The sequence below is a fragment of the Dreissena polymorpha genome, chromosome 3 (genome assembly GCF_020536995.1).
Source record: "Dreissena polymorpha isolate Duluth1 chromosome 3, UMN_Dpol_1.0, whole genome shotgun sequence".
Lineage (NCBI taxonomy): Eukaryota > Metazoa > Mollusca > Bivalvia > Myida > Dreissenidae > Dreissena > Dreissena polymorpha.
In genome coordinates, this window is record NC_068357.1 from 104885613 (window position 1) to 104908966 (window position 23354).

Sequence of the window (23354 nt, forward strand, 5' to 3'; positions counted from 1 at the left end):
GAAGCCATGTATTTGACCTTGAAGGATGACCTAGACCTTTCACCACTCAAAATGTGCAGCTCTGTGAGAAGTAAGTAAGAGATTGAATGGAGAAATGAAAACAAAATTATTATTTTTTACCTTTGACCTTGAACGATGACCTTGACCTTGAACCACTCAAAATGTTCAGCTCCAGGAGAAACACATGAATGCCAAATATCAAGTTGCTATCTTCAATATTTAAAAAGTTAAGGCCAATGTTAAAGTTTTCGGACGGAATATTTGACATTTGAAGTTGAAGGATGACCTTGACCTTCACCTTTCACCACTCAAAATGTTCAGCTCCAGGAGATACACATGCATGCCAAATATCAAGTTGCGATCTTCAATAGTGAAAAAGTTATGGCCAATGTTAAAGTTTTCGGACGGATGGACAGACACCATATATTAGACATTTGACCTTGAAGGATGACCTTGACCTTCACCTTTCACCACTCAAAATGTGCAGCTCCATGAGATGCACATGCATGCCAAATATCAAGTTGCTATGTTGAATATTGAACAAGAGATGTGTTCGTCAGAAACACAATGCCCCCTATTGCGCTGCTTTGAAATAATTTTTTTTTGGACCTTTGACCTTGAAGGATGACCTTGACCTTGAACTTCCACCACTCAAAATGTGCAGCTTCATGAGATACACATGCATGCCAAATATCAAGTTGCTATCTTCAATATTTCAAAAGTTATGGCCAATGTTAAAGTTTTTTTTCGGGACAGACGGACAGACTGACATACTGACTGACGGACAGTTCAACTGCTATATTCCACCCTACTGGGGGCTTAAAAAGTTATGACCATTAAAGTTTTCGGATGGACGGACAGACTGACATACTGACTGATAGACAGTTCAACTGCTATATGCAGATACACATGCATGCCAAATATCAAGTTGCTATCTTCAATATTGCAAAAGTTATGGCCAATGTTAAAGTTTTTTTTCCGGACAGACGGACAGACTGACATACTGACTGACGGACAGTTCAACTGCTATATTCCACCCTACTGGGGGCTTAAAAAGTTATGACCATTAAAGTTTTCGGATGGACGGACAGACTGACATACTGACTGATAGACAGTTCAACTGCTATATGCCACCCTATCGGGGGCATACAAATTGTGCCATTGAAACAGGGTCCTTATCGTTAATGATTAACTAAGTGATGATCTTCCTCCTACACTAAAGTCGTTCATACTTTGAACATTTTGTAACTCAAACTTATTGTTTTTTTATCATTGAGCCACCAGAAGTGATATTAATTGGTTAGTTCAGCCCACATTATAGTTTAACATAAATTCCTAAACATTTTAAATAGCTGAAATCATCTTGAGATGCTTACTATATTTAAAATTGATTTAAAGGAATGTGTTAAAATGATTAAACCAGAGCATTTGGAGCATGGATAATTCTGTCATTAATGTTATATCAGGTAGTCTTAAATTAAACTTACTGGGAATATTGTTTTCATGGATTTGAAACAATATTTCTAATTGTACTTATTTTTCCCATCTACGTTGTAGCAGGTTTAAAATTCTGCAGAAACTTTCAATACACCACAAACACGCTCAAGTATCATAAAAAGTATATGAATCTATGTAGAAGAAGCTGCTTACAAACAAGTATAGGATGTTATGCACTTTAATGTTACAGTTTGTAATCAAACATACTTTTATACATTTACTATAAACACAGCCAAAAACAGATACAAACAATGAATACAGCAATTTTTGTAAAATGCACTATTCATTAACTATGTCTTAATGCAAATCAAGCAGGAAATTTTACATAGTGAAATTATTATTTGTTCCAAAGACCCAAGGACTGCTGTATCAAAGATCACAAGTCCAATTTTTATACAGCCAATTTTAAGTTACATCTGAATTTTGTAGTTAGCAAATGTATGCCTATATATGACAAACGTATTAACAAACTGACTTGATTTCAACAACCATAGACATTTTAGAGTTAATAAATCTTTAACAAGAGCACCGCATAACGGAAGACAACGCTCGGCTGTGGGTGCAATTTTGAAAAAATGAACGTTTGTCAGAATTTTTTATTTTTTTCTAAGAGGTCACAGTGACCTTGACCTTTGACCTAGTGACCCAAAAATGGATGTGGCGTGTAGAACTCATCAAGGTGCATGTATATATGAAGTTTCAAAGTTGTAGGTCTGGAAGCACTTTGATTTTAGAGCCAATGTTAAGGTTTTAGCAAAGCGGACGGTGGAAAGACATGACGGCCTGGCTATGACAATACCTCGGGTTTTGTCTGAAAACAGCCGAGCTAAAAATTATTTCAAACAGAAAATTTATAAGGTATAATATAATTTATAAGAGTCTTGGCATGCAGCACAGACAGGGCTACATGACAAAACATTCTCATGTAGCATGCATTCTAACAAAAACAATGTTTGATTCATATAGAAGAATATAATAACATAATATTCCTGGTTATAACACATATGCGGTTACACTTATGGAAGTATATAGATCTAGATGTGTCTGTACAACACAAATGCCCCTACATTCCACTTTTGTCTAAAAATACTATATATTCTACCACGGCACTTGACTTGTTTTCTATATACAAAGAAGGAAATCTACCGTGGGTTATTACCCCGATAAACCAACGGTTTTTAGTATGACGTCACTTTTGATTGTCAGTGCACTGTTTATGAATGAAGACGACGTCATTTAATTTTCATTGTTGTGGTGACGTCGTGTTTTCGCGGAAAAGTGGAGAACGTTCGGTTAATATAATTCTCATTTATAACCTTTAAATCGCAGGTAACTTATTAATGAAATCGTGTTAGAATCGAAATAATTGACGGGTAACCGTTGGTTATTGCGGTAATAACCAACGGTATGTCGTTCCGATGCTTGTTATCAAACTACTCGGGCTACACCCTCTTGGTTTAATTCCTACGCATCTGAACTCCATACCGTTGGTTATTACCGCAATAACCAACGGTTACCCGTCGATTATTTCTTAAATAAGCAACTGCTTTATGGTCAAAGTAGAGATCCATCGACGATTTTAACCACAAGATATCATACCCCTAAACTAAGTAGTTTCAGAGAAGATGAACATTTGTTAAAGGTTTTATTTTTAAAGTATATTTTTCGCTCCAATTACTTACATATGAAATGGACCAGAATGGACTTGAGAGCGTTTCAATAAAGCCTGAGGCTTTTAATGATGCAATCGAGCTAAAATAACAAGGTTTAAACTAAACTAATGGTTCCAACACATTTCAGAGTCACCCAATGATCATTGCTGTGAAGATTTATTAAAATCTGTACAGTCATTCTGAGGGAGAAGTCGTAGGATAACAAAAGTTTACGCACGCACTCACTCACTGAGGACTGACAACATGGTATCCATAAAGCTCACCCATGAGCACTTTGTGCTCAGGTGAGCTAAGGAAAAGTGAATCAAATTACAAAGGGGCGCAAATTTCCATGCTGGCTTATATTTTGTAGCTTTATCAGTGTAGCAGCAGTACTTTCCTGTTTCAACAAGACACAAGTGCCAAGGTAAAGAATGTATTTTTTTTAACAAACGAGGGCTATTATATACTGTGGTTATGTTAAAAAGAAAAGAAACCAATGGGCACACAAGCTCACATGCTGGATAATTTTTTTTGTAGCAAATCGTGTGGAGTTACAACAGACACAAGGTAAAGAAGTAATTATTTACTAAAGTGGGCCATAATTCTGGTAATGTTTAAAAATCAGGAACCAATGTATGAAGGTGGACATTAGTTCACATGATGGCTAACATGTTTAGTAGCAAAAACTTCCTGAGTTACACACGACACAAGCTAAATCATGTAATAATTTTCTTTAAAAAAGCGATAACTACATTGTATTGCTATGTCTGCAATAAAATACAGAGGTGCATAAGTTTACATGCTAGCTAATATGTTTGCAAATTATACCTATTTATTTTAGCTCGATTGCATAGAAAGCCTACTGCTTATTTGAAACGCTCTCCAGTCCATTTCCTGGGACTAGAACCAGTCCTTGGTGTGTATGGGGGAAGATCTAAAGAATGCCCCCACAGTGGGGATCGAACCCATGACCTCCAGGTTGCTAGGGGGACACAATATCTACTACCCCACGGTGACTATTTAAAGCATTCACATGCAGTTTAATATGATAGTTCAAGGATTTTAATAAGTTTCATCAAGTTACCAGCAATACCTTTTGTGTCATCAGTTATAGAAACATCCTACTGTCACTTGATTGGTCAATGGCGGCTTGGTTTCTACTTAAATGTACCTCAGGTACTCTTAAGTATACCTAAATGTACCCTGGGTACTGAAAATATACTAACACGTACCCGGCTAATTTATACTGTACCCGAGTTTCATTCCCACCCAAAAACCAAAGTCATGAAACACACTACTGAATATGAAAACAAAATCTCTTTGAACAATACCTGCCTTAACATGCTTTTTGAGTAGGAGTTTTATAATATAGAAGCCATTTTACAGAATATTGACAAAAATATGGACATTATTAATTTGAAAAATTAGCAGAAAACAACCAATTTAGTGTTAGAAATTTCCGGATACGTTTGTGTTTACTTACCCGGGGAACATTTTAGTATTACCCGAGCCCTACTGTCAGATAGAGGGACAGATGGAGTAAGGGAAACTCTTTTTGACCCCTATCAGACATCTAAATGGTGGTATAATAAGAATTCAGGTAAACAAAAATAAACAAACAAAAGGTTCATTTTTACAAAAGTATTAAAATATAACATTAAGGTTAAAAATCTAACGGTATCTTATGATTGTGGTGAATACTGATTATGACACCTGATCATATTTGGCACAAAACTAAATGCACCACGTTGATTGGTAGACTTGTTTGCACAATATCAAGTTAATAATACATATCTTTGACACTTACATAGGCACTTGAATATGGAGTTATAGACATGATACAAAAATTCCAACAAAAAATGATGATTATATCTGCAAAAATGTACGGTATGTGCATAAAGCTTGTGTTAAAACATAGGATTTATCACAGACTTAAAACAGTATACAATACCGTATGGAAGGTAACCGCAGGAAGATTTTTTACTTTTGATATGTAACGATTGTTGGAACATAATTATATTTTATTGTTACTAATTTCTATTCTGAAATGTTTACTAGCATCATACATGTATGTTTACAATTTAAACGTTCTTTTACTTTTTGATTTACATTTCTAGGTCTTTCAACCAAATTAATTAACCTATTAAATTTAAATATTAACTTTATCTCAACATGTTATCAAACTAAAGAGAATACAAATGAGACTGCTTAGTAAATTCTTTTGCTGAATACATTGAAGACACTTGCCGTAACAGTACAACATTAATCACAATTTTGACAACATTTTCATAGTTAAACAGACAGTTTCCCTGCAGTTTCAGGACAAAAATACCGGTATCTTTAGCTCCAGAATATTCCATGCTACCAATAGCTGAAAATGGCTATAGCTCCAGAATGTTCCATGCTACCAATAGCTGACACTGGCTATAGCTCCAGAATGTTCCATGCTGCAAGTAGCTGACAACAGCTTAAGTTCAAGAATGTTCCATGCTACCAGTAGCTGACAACAGCTATAGTTCCAGGATGTTCAATGCTACCAACAGCTGACAATGGCTATAACTCCAGAATGTTCCATGTGACAAGTAGCTGTCAACAGCTTAAGTTCAAGAATGTTCCATGCTACCAGTAGCTGACAACAGCTATAGTTCCAGGATGTTCCATGCTACCAACAGCTGACAATGGCTATAGCACCAGAATGTTCCATGCTACCAATAGCTGACAATGGCTATAGCTCCAGAATGTTTCATGCTACCAACAGCTGACAATGACTATAGCTCCAGGATGTTCTATGCTACCAACAGTTGACAATGACTATAGCTCCAGGATGTTCCATGCTACCAATAGCTGACAACAGCTATAGCTCCAGAATGTTTTATGCTGCAAGTAGCTGACCACAGCTTAAGTTCAAGAATTGTACATGCTACCATGTAGCTGAAAACAGCTATAGTTCCAGGACATTCAATGCTACCAGTAGCTGAGAACAGCTATACTCCCAAGACGTTCCATGCTACCAGTAGCTGAGGACAGCTATAGTTCCAGGACATTCCATGCTACCAGTAGCTTAGAACAGCTATGGTTCCAAGAAGTTCCACGCTACCAGTAGCTGAGGACTGCTATAGTTCCAGGACGTTCAGGAGAAGCTGTGATCAATTTTGTCTCGTTTGCCCACATCAAGTGCAATAAAGATGGATGTCTGTGTACAATGTTCATTTGTTCCCCAGTCTGAAAACAGTAAAATATCAGGAATCTATGAATGTGCAATTTATGATTCTCAGGCCTTCATCATATCTATAGTTTCACATTACATTTCTGTCAGTCACTTGATATAAAAGACACACACAAAATCATATTTGAATGGGAATAGAAAGCAAATGTTTACCTGAATTTTCTCACAAACAAGAGCTTGTCACAGTAGTGCCAAATCCCTGCCAAAATGTGTTTGCTTGTATGACAACATTTTTTTTAGAGAGTAGAATAATATTTGTAAAACATGGCAGCTGTGTCATCTATTTATATTTCAATGATCAATTAGTTATATAGTGTTGGAATTATGCTGTAGATTTCTAGTTTCAAGTAAATCCCTTCAATAGATTTAGAGTTATGCTCCGGACAAAATATTACTTTGAATTAAATAAAGGGAGATAATTCAAAAACTAAGGTAGATAGAGTTATGGTTCTAAGTCACTGCACTTCTCCTACTTGCCATTTGTTTATATTTAAAGATTCAAGTAAATCCCTTCAGTAGTATTAGAGTTATGCTCCGGACAAAAATTTACTTGAAATTATATAAAAGGGGAGATAATTCAAAAACTAAGGTAGATAGAGTTATGGTTCTTAGTCAATGCACTTCTCCTACTTGCCATCTGTTTATATTTTAAGTTTCAAGTAAATCCCTTCATTACATTTAGAGTTATGCTCCGGACAAAAATTTACTTCGAAATTATATAAAAGGGGAGATAATTTAAAAAATAAGGTAGATAGAGTTGTGGTTGTTAGTCACTGCACTTCTCCTACTTGCCATCTGTTTACATTTGAAGTTTCAAGTAAATCCCTTCAGTAGATTTGGAGTTATGCTCCGGACAAAGTTTCGGACGGAAAGACGGACGCACAGACACACAGACGCACAGATGGACAGGACCAATTACTATATACCCTCGGAATTTTTTTTCGGCTGGGATAATAAATCCCGATGTCCTGATAACATACCTTTTAATAATTGTTTCCTTGCTGAACAGATAATATATTCACATGTCCCCACATAGCTTTTAAATCGCCTTTTATATACTTCAAGAGTTATAAAGTCTGTCTCCCCACCAGATTGCTTATAAATTCCCATATCCGAAAGACACGGATAATAAATTTACAATACCTTGCTACATCCCTTTTCAATATTCCTGTACCCTTGATACATCACTTGTCCTGTCTCAAAAATTTAAGGCTTCAAAGTTCTTATTCCTAATTAATTGTTTAAAAAATCCCCTTTTCACACTACTATGCATAATAATTCCATTTTTCCCAGCACACAGCTTATATATTCATGTTTCCCGACAACATGGCAACAAATATCTGTATGTGCAGTGAATGAGGTACCTTGTAGTCCCAGACGATGACTTTCTTCTGGTCTCCCCCGCTGACTAGACGTTCCTCACAGAGGTGCAGACAGCGCACCACACCAAGATGGCCGTTCAATGTGTAACGACACTTACCTGCAAACAGACACTCAACTGTACTCATAACTGCCCACTAGCAGGCAATCTGTTTAATGTTAAGTAATGATACTCAAAACAGTAAGTTATGCAAGAGAAATATTCTGTGTTATTACAAGTCATGATAATATATATCATTTTACAAAGCAGTTTTGAAATCTCTGTGAAAAGTTGTATCTGAACATAACAACAAGTATTCTTTTTCTCCCAATAATACATTTTATAAAGAAAATAAGTAAGCTAGGTAACTGTAATTGCTTTTTCTGTTTCTGTTACGGCTGGAATACTTTGAATTTCAAGCCTAACAATTGCAAATACTTTCATCGTTAAACACATTAGGATATTACACAACAAACAAGACTGAATTAGAACAGCACACTTATAGACTGCTTTTGTTTGTTTTCAAACAGATATATTATTATAAAATATCACCATATTATGGTGATTAAAAGAACAGTTTTTGGACAAAAAACAACAATATCACTAAAATATAAAAACTACAAGAAAACATGCATAATCAAAAAAGACCAATGATGATCTCTGTGAATGCTTTTTTTCCTTACCATCAAAACCCCACACACGTACAGTGCTGTCTGAGGAGCCTGACGCTATCACCGAAGTATTGGCAGCCAAGCAGTACTGAAATGGAATAAATACTTATACAACTATTATCTAACTCATTAATTGCTAAATTTCATGTTTTATATTTATTATCCCCATGTATTGCATTCATTATAAATGTCATTATACTTTACAGTTTTTTAACTTATTTTTGTTATTTATAACACTGACCATACTGGCATATATATGTGTTTTTTCAGTAATTTATGGACATCCGTATTTTCAATCCCAACAGGTAATTGAGTCTTTCAGATGACAATATTTACCATTTAGAAACAGGCTATATAGTGATATTTGCACGACAGTTAAAATTTTCCGTAACACAAGTATCCATGAAGGTGCACAATAACGACCCGAGCTCCCCCAAAAATGTAGTGAACAATTACTCGAAGCTGATCACAACAATCAAAGAACAACTAGAAATGGCGCGGCAGAGGCCGACGCGTATCCCCACGCCGAATGTTTGACCTAGGTGTGCCCCAGGGTTGGTAATGGGGCCATGCATAGCTGAGATTGACCGTATTGTAATAAGAGAAGTTCATCATCAATTAGAAGTGAATTGGTGTAGAAATGAAGAAGTTATAGTAAAAGGCAATTTTGGGTGGGTGTGACATATGTGGGTAGGGCGCCCCAGGGTTGGTAATTGTGCCATGCATAGTTGAGATTGACCGTATTGTCATAAGAGAAGTTCAATATCAATTTGAAGTGAATCGGTGTAGAAATGAAGAAATTATAGTAAAAGGCAATTTTGGGCGGGTGTGGTCTATGTGGGCGGGGCCCCAGGGTTGGTTATGGGGCCATGCATAGTTGAGATTGACCCTAATGTCATAAGAGAAGTTCAGTATCAATTTGAAGTGAATCCGTGTAGAAATGAAAAAATCATAGTAAATGGAATTTTTTGCTGGGTGTGGCCTATGTGGGCGGGCGCCCCAGGGTTGGGATTGGGGCCATGCATAGTTGAGATTGACCCTAATGTCATAACAAAAGTTCAGTATCAATTTGAAGTGAATCCGTGTAGAAATGAAAAAATTATAGTAAATGGAAATTTTTGGTGGGTGTGGCCTATGTGGGCGGGGCGCCCCAGGGTTGGGAATGGGGCCATGCATGGTTGAGATTGACCGTATTGTCATAAGAGAGGTCCAGTATCAATTTGAAGTGAATCGGTGTAGAAATAAAGAAGTAAATGTAAAATAACCTAAAAAAATGAGTGATAATTTCTGACGCGGCCCCACCCCAACTGCTATAACTTTTGACCCAGGGGTCAGATCAAAATTCCAAATAGTGCAGGGTCGCACATATGCTCATAGCTACCATGTGTGTAAGTTTCAAGGTTCTAGTGCTTTTAGTGTAGGAGGAGATAGTGGCCAGGACGGACGGACGGACGGACAGACGGACGGACGGACGGACGGACGGCGGAGATAACCACAATATCCCCACCTTTTTTTCAAAAAGCGTGGGGATAATAACAAGTGCATGCTTACAACGTCCGCCTCATGCCCCTGTAGAACGTGTAGACACTTAGGAGGGGAGGGCCGCCAAATCCTTAGGTCCCCATCAGCACTACCGCTCACGATCCTCTCACCATTGTACCAGCAGCATGTCACAACTGGAGCAACAAGTCATCTCATGTCACATGAAATATGCTAATTTTAATGTCATAATCTCGATTCTCAAATGTTTCCAGTTTTGGCAACAATTCAATATCTTTTTTCATAGTCTCTAAATCATATTACTAGACACTAAAAACATATTTTATTTGTTGAAAAGACAAAGTGCATTCATTATTGGCAATTTTGTAACATGCTTACGTATTTTTTAAAGAGAACATAAAAGTGAAGCTAGGAAACAGATGAGCAAAAAGCATTTCATATGGTGAACATTACTTGAACCTCAATCCTGCTAAATGGGGCTTAATTAATGTGCCAAACGTTTCTTCCTACATTGGCCTGTTCAGGGCTAATCAGGAACGATACTTTCTGTCTTAACTAGATTTTCAGTAAGAAACAAAAAATACCATAAAAGCAGAAAGTGTCCTCCCTATCTTAGCCTGTGCTGACTGCATTAAGCCATGCCTTCCCAGACTGCATTAAGCCCTGCCTTCCCAGACTGCATTGCATTAAGCCTTGCATTCCCAGACTGCATTAAGTCCTGGATTCCCAGACTGCATAATGCCCTGCATTCCCTGACTGCATTAAGCCCTGCATTCCCAGACTGCATTAAGCCCTGCATTCCCAGACTGCATTGCATTGAGCCCTGCATTCCCAGACTGCATTAAGCCCTGTGTTCCCAAACTGCATTAAGCCCTGCCTTCCCAGACTGCATTGCATTAAGCCCTGCGTTCTGAGACTGCATTAAGCCCTGTGTTCCCAGACTGCATTAAGCCCTTCGTTCCCAGACTGCATTAAGCCATGTGTTCCCAAACTGCATTAAGCCCTGCGTTTCCAGACTGCATTAAGCCCTGTGTTCCAAGACTGCATTAAGCCCTTCGTTCCCAGACTGCATTAAGCCCTGTGTTCCCAAACTGCATTAAGCCCTGCGTTTCCAGACTGCATTTAGCCCTGCATTCCCAGACTGCATTAAGCCCTCTCTTCCCAGACTGCATTGCATTAAGCCCTGCGTTCCGAGACTGCATTAAGCCCTGTGTTCCCAGACTGCATTAAGCCCTGCGTTCCGAGACTGCATTAAGCCCTGTGTTCCCAGACTGCATTAAGCCCTTCGTTCCCAGACTGCATTAAGCCCTGTGTTCCCAAACTGCATTGAGCCCTGCGTTTCCAGACTGCATTAAGCCCTTCGTTCCCAGACTGCATTAAGCCCTGCCTTCCCAGACTGCATTAAGCCCTTCGTTACCAGACTGCATTAAGCCCTGTGTTCCCAGACTGCATTAAGACCTTCGTTCCCAGACTGCATTAAGCCCTGTGTTCCCAAACTGCATTAAGCCCTGTGTTCCCAAACTTCATTAAGCCCTGCGTTTCCAGACTGCATTAAGCCCTTCGTTTCCAGACAGCATTAAGCCCTGTCTTCCCAGACAGCATTAAGCCCTGCCTGCTTCCCAGACAGCATTAAGCCCTGCCTTCCCATACAGCATTAAGCCCTGCATTTCTGGACTGCATTAAGCCCTGCCTTCCCAGACTGCATTAAGCCCTGTGTTCCCAAACTGCATTAAGCCCTGCGTTTCCAGACTGCATTAAGCCCTTCGTTCCCAGACTGCATTAAGCCCTGCCTTCCCAGACTGCATTAAGCCCTTCGTTACCAGACAGCATTAAGCCCTGTGTTCCCAGACAGCATTAAGCCCTGCCTTCTCAGACAACATTAAGCCCTGCGTTTCCAGACTGCATTAAGCCCTGCCTTCCCAGACAGCATTAAGCCCTGCCTTCCCAGACAGCATTAAGCCCTTCATTCCCAGACAGCATTAAGCCCTGCCTTCCCAGACAGCATTAAGCCCTGCCTCCTTCCCAGACAGCATTAAGCCCTGTGTTCCCAGACAGCATTAAGCCCTGTGTTCCCAGACAGCATTAAGCCCTGCCTTCCCAGACAGCATTAAGCCCTGCCTTCCAAGACAGCATTTAGCCCTGTGTTCCTAGACAGCATTAAGCCCTGTGTTCCCAGACAGCATTAAGCCCTGTGTTCCCAGACAGCATTAAGCCCTGTGTTCCCAGACAGCATTAAGCCTTGCCTTCCCAGACAGCAATAAGCCCTGCCTTCCCAGACAGCATTAAGCCCTGCCTTCCCAGACAGCATAAAGCGCATTGTGTTCCCAGACAGCATAAAGCCCTGTGTTCCCAGACAGCATAATGCCCTGTGTTCCCAGACAGCATAAAGCCCTGCGTTCCCAGACAGCATTAAGCCCTGCCTTCCCAGACAGCATTAAGCCCTGCCTTCCCAGACTGCATTAAGCCCTGCCTTCCCAGACAGCATAAAGCCCTGCATTTCTAGAGCGAGGCTCATTTTGTTCCAAGTTCATTAAAATTCATCCTCATGATATCCAAAACTCATCTTAATATTTCATATCTCATATTAATTATGCTCATACATTAAATTAATTCTTTTTTACTATTGCATTTATCATATTAATAAATGCCCATAAATCTAAATAATAATGTATAATATATCCATGCTTATAAATCATATTAATACTCTTAGAATATTGCATATATTCAATCTCATAAATCATATTAAAAATGTTTCAATATTGGATGTATGCTATAATTCAATGCTCAAAAATCATGTCAAGAAGCTATTAATATTTCATGTATCCATTAATCAATTCTATAAAGCGTATTAGTCAATTCAGTAAAATACTGGCTTAACTCAACGGAGCATAATAACACCAATCTTCACTTGAATGTGAATCTGGGCAACATTAATCGAGGTCACAAGGTTAAACCATAGAAAAATCTTTCCACTCTAGATGCCACAATTATAGATCAATCTCATGAAACTTGGTCAGAATGTTTTGGATTCTTGAAAATATTTAGAATGCGCTTGAATCAGGGTCACTTGTGTCCAAAAACTACTTCCCCGGGTTGAATCTTATAGAAACTGTGTTACCACTCCAGAAGCGGAATGAATGACCTAATTTTGAGGAAACTTGATCAGAATGGTAACCTCGACAATATTAATGCCATGTTTTAATTAAGTTAAATCTAGGTCAAGTTGTTTGGAGTACTTTAAACTTCTTTAGGGCCAATATGGTTTCTTGTTTTATGTTTGCAACAAATATCATTAATTGGCACAATGCCAGATTGAGTTATAAAAATAATAATTGAATAAGCATATGGTCAATACAAGATAAGGCTTGCTAATTACCATGAATAATTGTTTTAATACTAGGAAAGATAGGCAGCTCACCCTCAGTGTGACCCTCGTACATATGGACCAGTTCTGCATGCTCCACGTCCCAGAGGGCCAGGGTGTGGTCCCAGGAACCAGTAACCACATGGTTGCCAAAGCTACACATACACTGAAACATGTATAGTAACCATGGCAAATACTTCTGTTGCATGTGTGAGAGATAAAATCAGTATTTTGGCTTTGGTATTCTATGTAAAAAACATATATATACATGTATAACACACAGTCAATATAACCATAATCAATATCGAGAAATAAGTTCCCTTGCAATTTCTCAAGGTCCTTATTTTCTGAAATAGTTATAGTAAATCGAAAAAAAAACTTCAACATAAATATTTTTTAGTATAAAAAAGATGCTAAATTTCAAATACAAGTGATTTCTTAAAAATGTGAATATGAAATATTTTTGTTTAAATATCTCATCGAAATTGTGATCTAATTGATCCATGATTTTATGAATTGTAACTGTTCAACATGTAATATCACACCTAAACAAAAAAGTCAGAGAATGACAAAAATCTAACAATATTTCTTTCAGAGGAAATCATTTTATATTTATTCTTAATTGAACATGCACTTGATAAGTATACATTTCTGGTTGTTCAGTTCTTTGAATGTTAACATATTGCTTGATGATTTACACATACATCTCACTGAGAACCCTTAGTATCAGATAAATGTCAATTAAATGTTCATCTGTTCCTGAATACCATCCATTTTAGTTCCAGTAGGCTTAATAGGTTTGATGGGTGTTTCTTCACAGTTATGTTGAACTTCAGAATACTTGGATGTGGTAATTTTAATGGCAGAGCAAATGTTCATTATTTGTGGTATGATATTTGTGTAATACACGTGTTGCAGACAGGGGGCCTTTTTTTTCAAGAATGCACTAGTCCTGCAGGACGAGTGCCTTACAATTTTCACTCGTCCTTCAAACACATGCACTCGTACTTCAAATATGTGGATAATAAGAGGATAATATGACTTTAAAAGCTTCTGAAAAGTCAATACACTACAGTTCTGTCATATCGCGGAAAACATGTGAAAATTATACTTCATGTACAGCATCACTTCATTCCTCGAGGAAAGAGTGGGCTTTAATATTTGATTGGTAAATAAAAACTTCGTAGCACAGAGAACCCGAAGATTTCTATTTTTGGTTAAAAAATTGGAATGCATTTTTTAAAATGTGGAAACTTGTTCTCTACAGCGCTACCGTCGTTGAGATTGGTCAGTATTGCTCTGTGACATGTACCATTATTGTATACAATTCACGTTGGTATGGCGTGCCTGAGCGCTGGTAGGCTGACATGATTAAAAAAGAATGTGATTGACATCTGGCATAATGTCATTGGTGTTGGGAAAGTGGAATTATAGTTTGTCCCACTACAAAATCGTGAATGTGATGTACAACAAAGGCATAAACAACTGGACAAAACTGGATTTAGTAATAAATTTTGGATTATACAGAAAATGAAAATGAGTGAAAAAAAAAGGCTTGAGTTCTATTTGAGAATAGATATTCCTTTGGAAAAAAAAATTAACTAAATGAAAAAGAGTCTAACTGGTTAGAAAATACATGTTTAAACATCTCATTTTTTCACCCAGGACGACAGCTTTTGGGAAATTCACGTGTTCTTTAAAGATTTTACTCGGACTAGTGGAATTTTTGTGCCCTGGTTGCAGGTGTAGTGCAAGCTTGTGTTCAACTTCATGGCTGCTTTCAACATCATCTAGTCCACAACATACTTGAACCTGTTTTATACATATTAAAAAAGTGCCACAATTCAGCTAAAATTCAGACCACAGTTACAGGCCTTGGGCTGTGATTTTAAATAAAAACATGTGATACATTTTAGTTGAATATCTTCAATAGATATATACATTTTGGAGTAAGTGCTGTATTTTCCAATAAGTTAACTATTTAAGTGCTGAAACTGAATTTTGAAGGCGTTTGCAAACAGTTTGGATCCAGATGAGACGCCACAGAACATGGCGTCTCATCAGGATCCAAATTGTTTGCTATTGTTATAGTATTTTTTGAAAAAAAAATAGAAGAAAATGCTAATTTTAGAAATTCAGCAGACGACATTTTAGCAGATGACAAATTTCCCAGCATGCCAAGGGTTAAGGGGCCCAACTGCCAGTGTAGGGTACCGACCTCCACCTCCTGCTCATGACCTCTCATGATGTGTATGAGCTTCCTGTCAGGCAGGTACCACAGCCGAATGGTCCTGAACAAACACACATTCTAGTATATGTATACACCATTTGCCGTAATTTTTCTGTCTTCAACTTATAATTTTTCATTTCTATTTATAATCATCTCTATATTCATTTACAGTGTTTTTTATGTAGGCAATTTCAGCTAAATACATTAAAACTATGTAATTTTTTTTGCAGTTTTCTTAACTGTCCCAAATTCAAATAAGTTCAATTAAATTCATAAAAACTGTACATTTGCAGACATTAATTTACATAGAAAGCAATCAATCAAACAATGATTGCCAACCAGCATAGATGTTAAACGTTTTTGAAGCGTAATCAGCTTGACTTAAAAATAAATTTATCAAGAAAAATTAAATATTAACAAAACAAGCAAATTTGTTGAATTGATATCCCCTGCCAAATAAACTTTGTTCATTGTTGGGTGCAAATCTGTTTATATATGGTATAATCCTCAAACAATATTTAAGTGTATGGTAATTGTTTTTATGCATTACAATTCTCCTCATTGATATCCATACACCCATGCAGTTTCATATTGAAATCTTGTAGCATATCTGAGATTTAGCCCTACAAATTTGCACAATACAAAAACAACAAAGGGCAATAACTCTAATTTAAGAAATGTAGGGTTATGGCTCTTGTGCATGGCAATACTCATAATTTATATCAATACACCCATGAAGTTTTATGTTGAAGTCTTGTATTGTATCTGAGATATAGCCCTGAAAAGTTTTGTGACAGACAAACGGAAAGATGGACAGATGGACAAGTCCAAATTCTATATCTTTCCCTTTGGCAGGGGTTAATAAGACTAAAGTTGTACCAGGAAAGGATAAAAAAAAATGATGCAAGGTAATTTACAGTGGACAATTACCAAAACCCAAAATCAAAGCTTAAAGTCCACAATACCTGCTATGAGCCACCCACCTGTCAGTTGCCGCAGTTACCAGCACCTTGCCAACCAGGGTCATGTGATCCACACTGCCGCTGTGACCTTGCAGGGAGAAGAGAATCCGGAAATCATTGGAGTCTATCACTCGTAAAGAGCTGTCTTCGCAGCCAGTGATTATGGTGTTACCCTACCAAGATGAAATGTGAAAGTAATATATAGATTTTTATGGATGCTTTGAAGATAAATGACACTTAATTATAATGAACTTATACAGATGGGCTGTTTAGGATGTCTAGAAAGCTGGGCCGTTAAGGATTTCTAAAAAATCAATGAAACTAAAGCTGATTGGGTCATTGTCGACCTGAAATGGCTTGACGTTACCCGGGGGTGACCTGCAGCCGATTCTTGTCACCCAAGGGTGACTTCAAGCCGATTAATGTCACCCTGGGGTGACTTCAAGCCGACCGGGTGACTAGAATCGGCTTGAAGTCACCCCAGGGCGACATGAATCGGCTTCTAATCAACCCCGGGTGACTTCAAGCCATTTCAGGTCGACAATGACCCAATGAGCGAAACTAAATGACAATTTACTTATGCAGCTGGGCTGGATGTCTAGAAGATAAATGACACAAAATTACAATCAATTTATACAGTTGGATGTTAAGACAATAAATTGCAGTATATGACACTGAAACTGGACTGGCTGATCAGATTGGCCAGGCAACAAATTACATAAAATCTTGATAAACTTACCTAAATTAAGAATAAGCCCAATAATAAGGAATCATATTATTTGTCAGACATGCCGGTAAATAATTAAGTATATTTTACCTTCCAAATAATTTTCGTAATGGTATCCATATGTCCATCTAGCTTACGAACACAGGTTGCCTGGGAGATGTCCCAAAGTCTCAATGTCTTGTCCTCACTTCCAGACACCACAAATTTGCCTTTAGGTAAACAGTGCTTGTGATTGGAAAATAGCTTTAAGACTAATAATCTATTCAAACTTCTAGAAGATGGCTGCAAATTTTACAAATTGTTCCATGTATTTGCATTTTTAAAACATGACTAAATGGAATAACAAACTTGCACTTACTCATAATCAGTTTGGAAACAAGTACTTTACTCTGAGGTTGTCAATTTAAACCTACCATTGCAAGCCATAGCTGTTACTTTCTCTGTGTGCCCTTTCAACAATGGTGATACTGAATATCGTCCCTTTCTCCAATTCTTGTGAAGATGGTGAACTCGAATGTAGATATTCTTCCATTTACAGAGTGGGGACAGTCGACTGCCTTCAGAAACTAGCAGCCAAAGTATCAAGTGTTATTTTTTTTTTACAAAAGGTGTTAATCCAATTGTAATAGGCAATAAATATTGTAATAAAATATTGAACAGTTATGTTGGTGAATTGATGCAAAATATTGTATTGACCATAAAATATTACCAAAGCCAGTTTTTAACTTGAACAAGGCGAAACAACTGACCAAATTGGCACACATTTTCTTACTTTACATGGCCAAAAAAATCTTCTTCCCAAGGGGCCTCTTTTTCTTCCCCTTAACCAAAAAGGCCCTTTATCCTATAGAAGTTTCTTTAAGTTCATACATTTTTCTCTAAATTTCCAATCTACCTCAGTATTTTTTATTCCCCAAAGTCAGAAAATTGTGTATTTTTTCCCTGAAAAAAAAGGCTGTGGCTCTTTCCCCAAAGTTGTGTTTTGGCCCTGCTTTATGATGGTACAAATACCTTACTTTAATGTGAATTCATTACCCATATAATGATGGAATGACCATAGGCTTTTTAAGAAAATTCTCAGGTAGCGTCAACATCCCATATTGTTGCAGTTGAGAAATTGTGTAGTCTATTGGGCACCCAAACAAGTGACACCTGATAACAGGACTGTCACACACATCCCCAACCTTGTGTGAACAATTACCCGGTACATGCCATGACACAAGATATTCACCAAATAATTTGAAGACAGGAGAGTTGCCTGCCACATTTGTCATACTGATGTTAAGATGATTCTCAGTTAGGATGTCCCCATCAAGTCCATATCTTAACCAGCCCTTTGCCATGCAGTGATGCAACCTGGAATATACAGTTGAATGAAAAGTACGGTAATTAGAAACAATAAACACTATGTGCTTTATATAGTTTAGTAACAGGGCCCTGGTTTGGCCATTTTTGGGGCTGAAATTCAGCCCCATTCCCCCTTAAAATAGTATACTTTTTTCCCCTATTTCAGCTGAAAATTCCCCCCTCCAATTTTTTTATTATTATTTTTTTACTTTTATACCTATGTGTCCAGCTGGTATCGTGCTATTAACCTTTGATTAAATGTATATTTATGTAAATAACATTAAAATATAGCAATTTTGAGTGTTGAATGGTTGGTGACAAGATATTCTAAAATTCCCCTTTTCGCCCATAACGACGCGAAATTGCCCCCTCTTAGGGCCCCGTCCCCAATCCCCCAAAGTGTAGCAAGGGCCCTGAGTAAGTAACATATGAATAAAATTACTTTTGATACCGTAAATAACATTGATTTACTTCACTTCAAATAAAAAAAAAAAAGTAACATTAAGATAATCTACCTATGTATATTGAAATGCTGCATGAAAAGTGTACATCTACACTTATCATTTCTTGACATCCAAAAAAGCACACCATGACACATGTCAACATTATTTTTGTATCTATACCATAAATGATCCTTGTTTGATATTTCCCTCCACTGAACACAACATTCTGAAAATGTGCAGAGTTCCTTGTCAGTAAAGTAAGACAGGATCATGTCCACTAATTCAGGCTGAAGACATTCTGTAAAATCCATTCTGATAGGTTTATAAAACAGGATTAAATCTTTGTGACATCCAGAACCTGAAAGAAAATAAGTAACTACAGTCAAGTTACCATTACCGGATCAGTAGAGTAATAAAGTTGTTCGGGTGAAAAGCAATACATGTTTTGAGACTTCTTTTACACCAAGGTGATTAAATATTACCTAAGCTTACTGATTAAGCACATAGTCTTATTTTTAAACGCAGGCAAAATGTATTTGTGATACCTTTTTATGCTGCAGAATTCATGCATTAACGGATCAGTTGTAGCCATAACGGATCACGTGATCGAAACCACTCATGGGGCATCTAACACGCTATTTAAACTGTCGAAACACGAACTGTGTTGTTTACAATGACCAAGTTACATTTCCAGTTATAAATTATATTCATTTTTTGTTATTAATTGTTTTCTATATGTTATCTTGTATCTACACTTTATGCATGGTGTTCTTGTGTGAATTATCTGTTGAAAATCCTAAAAAGATCTAAAAGATATGGGCATCTTATTAACCATGTAAATTGTTTGAATCATATCTCATCATCAATATTGAACATGGAACATAAATAAAGCATTACTATTGAGATCATTTATTGTAAAAATCAACAAGATTTGCATATATTTTAAAGGGTTCTTTCACGGTTTGGTAAATTGACAAAATTGACAAAAAAGTTGTTTCAGATTCACAAATTTTCGGTTTAGTTATGATATTTGTGAGGAAACAGTATTACTGAACATTTGCCATGGTCTAATATAGCCATTATATGCATCTTTTGACGATTTAAAAACTTAAAAATTATAAAGCGTTGCAACGCGAAACCATTGAATAATTTGGAGAGTTCTGTTGTTGTTTAAATTTGTTAAACTACGAAGATTGCTTATATAACGTATAAAATACACATCTTATGTATGCTTGGCAGGATAGCTCAGTTGGCTAATGCGTTTTTACTTCAGGATTCTGGGGGTCACTGGTTCGAGCCCTGCTGCAGGCTACTTTTTTTTCCTTTTGTAAGTTTTATTTTTGATTTTTTACTGGAGCTTTTAAACTTTAATGTTAACATTTATCAATATAAAGCATTTAATGACAAACTTCAAAACATGCCAAAATCTGTGAAAAGGCCCCTTTAATAATATATATTATCAATACGCATAAAATAATAATATTATGATCACGCTTGATCCGTTATTGCCCAATTTTTCATTTCATTTAAGGTGTTGCAAAATCTTAAACACGAATCAAAACTGAAATGGACTTTTGCAGGCAAAAAGACTACTAAATGGCCTTTAAATTAATGTGTAAACTTCTTACTTTCCAACAGAGTTAAAGCATGTGGCCGCGAAGAAGTAAACACAGTCGTATATACATGTCAGCAAAACATACTGAAATGTTTGACAAAGAGTAGCCCCGATTACAACTCATTCAATGCGTTTTAAAGAACAGGCCTTGAAGATGCTGTGTGCAAAATTTCATCAAAAAATATCAACTATTTATGGTGATACACAGTCTTGAACATCAAAGTGATCCGCTATGGATAATGATCCAGTAATGGTACCTTGACTGTATCCGTATAATAAGATCTAAATATTTAATGTATATGGCAGGAGGAATCAAAAGAGATTTGATGTCAGGATAGACTCAACTAAACGACTACTCAAATAAATTAGACACTGGATTTGAATTAAGTGATACTCTGATTACATTTCTTAATTCGATCATCTATCTAGGGAAGACCATTTCTATTGTGGAAACGTTGCTAGTTGATCGTTATTTATTAGAATCTGTCGCATATATATTTTTAAGAATTATCAATACCTTTGAGTTAACTATATAAACTGTAGAGACCAAAAACAAAAGTTGATTATAATTAAAACTGAAACCAGAGTAACTAATGACGCTTTTGAATCAGTACCGCTAAACGCTTTCTACTGCATCCAAATGTTTTAGATCAACAGGTTAAATTAAATAAATAACATGTCAATGCTAATACTAATAGAAGTGTTAAAATACAATAAACGACTTTTTCTTACTTATTCAATTTTATATGTGTAATATGTTATAGCAATTAACAATAAGCGTCCATGTTGTTGTTTTGAAAAGGAAGACAAAAACAACAACACACGCACATCTAACAAAACAAAAAGTAACGTTGTTTCGTGTGAAATAATTTCTTTGGGGTCTTAACGTAAAATGAGAAGAGTGACAACAACAACCAAACCATGACCACAATTCGACAGTTTACGTGTGATGATTTGTTCAAATTTAACCACGTGTATGTTCAGCTTATTAAATTATATATTTTATAATATTTTATATGAGTTATTTGTCTCGAAAGTAAAGCTAGTATCAGTATTTGGATTACAATCATCTGTTATTATTTTCGGATACATTTATCCGGACAAATGTTAATTTACATGTCACAATAAACTTACAGAGATTAATCTAGAATTTTGCTTCAATGAGACCCACTAGGACTTACATATTTGAAAACAATGACTCCAATTGGAAATCTATGAGTCCCAAACTTAATTGACGAGACCTGAAGTGCTTTCGCCTGTGCCTGACTAACATAGCATTAAGATAAAGTTTTAATCAAGAATATTAACAGTGTTAACATTCACAATACTAGTTTTGTCCCTGATTAGCAAATGAAATAACGAAACATTATAATTTAAAACAATTTGTCTTGAATTGTCCATCAACTATGATAATAAGCAGAATGTTTTATGGTCCATATGGAAGATGCCAACGATAGTGAAGCAGTTAAACGTGAAAAAAACATGTCACTATCAATCCATTATTTCAGTGGTTTAGTAACAGTTTGTTGGATCTGTTTTACTCAACATATTAATCAATCCAAACAGTATACTACTCTGCAATAAAATCATGGCCATTTACTCAGAAGACTGATGATGGCAACCAGGTGTAATCCTCGTGGAAAGTGTGCATTTCACGCATTATTAAATTAGAAACAGAAACACATATCCGAATTTAATAATATCGCTTCCACAAACTTTCAAAAGTAGAAAGTTGTACTTCCAAGCCTTAATTTTTGGATGTCTCTAAACATGAAGTTGGAAGTCCCACTTTTATTTCAAAGAATATTTTAGTAAACTGTACAGTATTTGTTGATGGCTGGATATATACATGTTTTAACTCTATCCATTATCATATAATCCAGTATAATTTCCATATTATTTAATACTATGCTGTCTACGCCTTAACCAGAAATGAGTGTTCATCCACTGTTAAGGACGCTAAAAGAGACTATGAAAGGAAAATCGCCAAGGAAATAAAATTAAACAACAAATCGTTCTGGAAGTATGTGAATTCTAAGAGAAAAACGAGAGACAGTATAAGTATCATAAAAAAAGCAGACGGTTCAGAAGCAAAGTCAAATTTTGAGAAAGCAGAAGTCATGAATTCTTTTTTTAGTAGTGTGTTTGTAAGAAGTGAAGCATTTAATGAGGAAGTGCCAAATGACATACCGTTTTCTATGAGTGATTTTGAGATATCCATTAGTGATGTTCAAAAAGTGTTGAAAACCTTAAAACCTGATAAATCACCTGGTCCAGATGGTCTTCATCCAAAGGTTTTATTTGAAACACAAGGACACATTTTAAAACCTCTGCATATGATATTTAGGGAATCACTAATAAAAGGAAAATTACCAGATGATTGGAAGAAGGCTACTGTAGCACCAATATTTAAATCTGGTAATAAGAAAGAACCATCGAATTATAGACCTGTGAGTTTGACATCTGTTGTGTGTAAACTTTGTGAAAAAATCATCCGGGATAAATTAATGTCATACTTGTTAAATATGAACCTACTTTCAGACAATCAGTATGGTTTTCGTCCTAAACGTTCATGTAATATTCAATTACTGGAAATTCTCGACAGATGGGCTGAAAGTGTTGATGAAGGATCCCCTATAGATGTTATTTATCTAGATTTCAGCAAAGCCTTTGACAGCGTGGCACATGATAGGCTTTTATTTAAACTAAATTGTCTGGGTGTGCATGGTGCTACCCTAAATTGGATTGAGAATTTTC

At 36.5% G+C, this 23354-nt stretch overlaps 2 protein-coding genes across 6 annotated transcripts in view; one reads left to right on the top strand and one right to left on the bottom strand.

Annotated features, from left to right (window-relative positions):
* Positions 1–1657: 1657 nt before the first annotated feature.
* On the bottom strand, positions 1658–21443 carry LOC127870821 (F-box/WD repeat-containing protein 7-like). Of its 5 annotated transcripts, none has more exons than XM_052413353.1 (12): positions 21330–21443; positions 19163–19340; positions 18424–18548; positions 17606–17758; positions 17283–17401; positions 16487–16638; positions 15492–15564; positions 13328–13439; positions 9961–10085; positions 8422–8497; positions 7743–7858; positions 1658–6374 (listed from the first exon to the last, which is right to left on the bottom strand). In XM_052413353.1, the coding sequence occupies exons 2-12, from the start codon at positions 19291–19293 to the stop codon at positions 6246–6248; spliced, it is 1311 nt and encodes a 436-aa protein (XP_052269313.1). In that variant the 5' UTR covers positions 19294–19340; positions 21330–21443; the 3' UTR covers positions 1658–6245. The 5 variants fall into 5 exon arrangements, with proteins under 5 accessions (XP_052269313.1, XP_052269309.1, XP_052269310.1 ...); XM_052413349.1 differs by having other exon boundaries at positions 19055–19340; XM_052413350.1 differs by lacking the exon at positions 21330–21443 and adding an exon at positions 21115–21260 and having other exon boundaries at positions 19055–19340.
* LOC127870822 (N-alpha-acetyltransferase 20-like) overlaps positions 21356–23354 on the top strand; it is a 31546-nt gene continuing 29547 nt past the window's right edge. Inside the window, exon 1 of the mRNA XM_052413354.1 lies at positions 21356–21571. Coding sequence (XP_052269314.1) covers positions 21519–21571 — 53 coding nt within the window. The 5' untranslated portion in view covers positions 21356–21518. The remainder of the gene's footprint in view (positions 21572–23354) is intronic.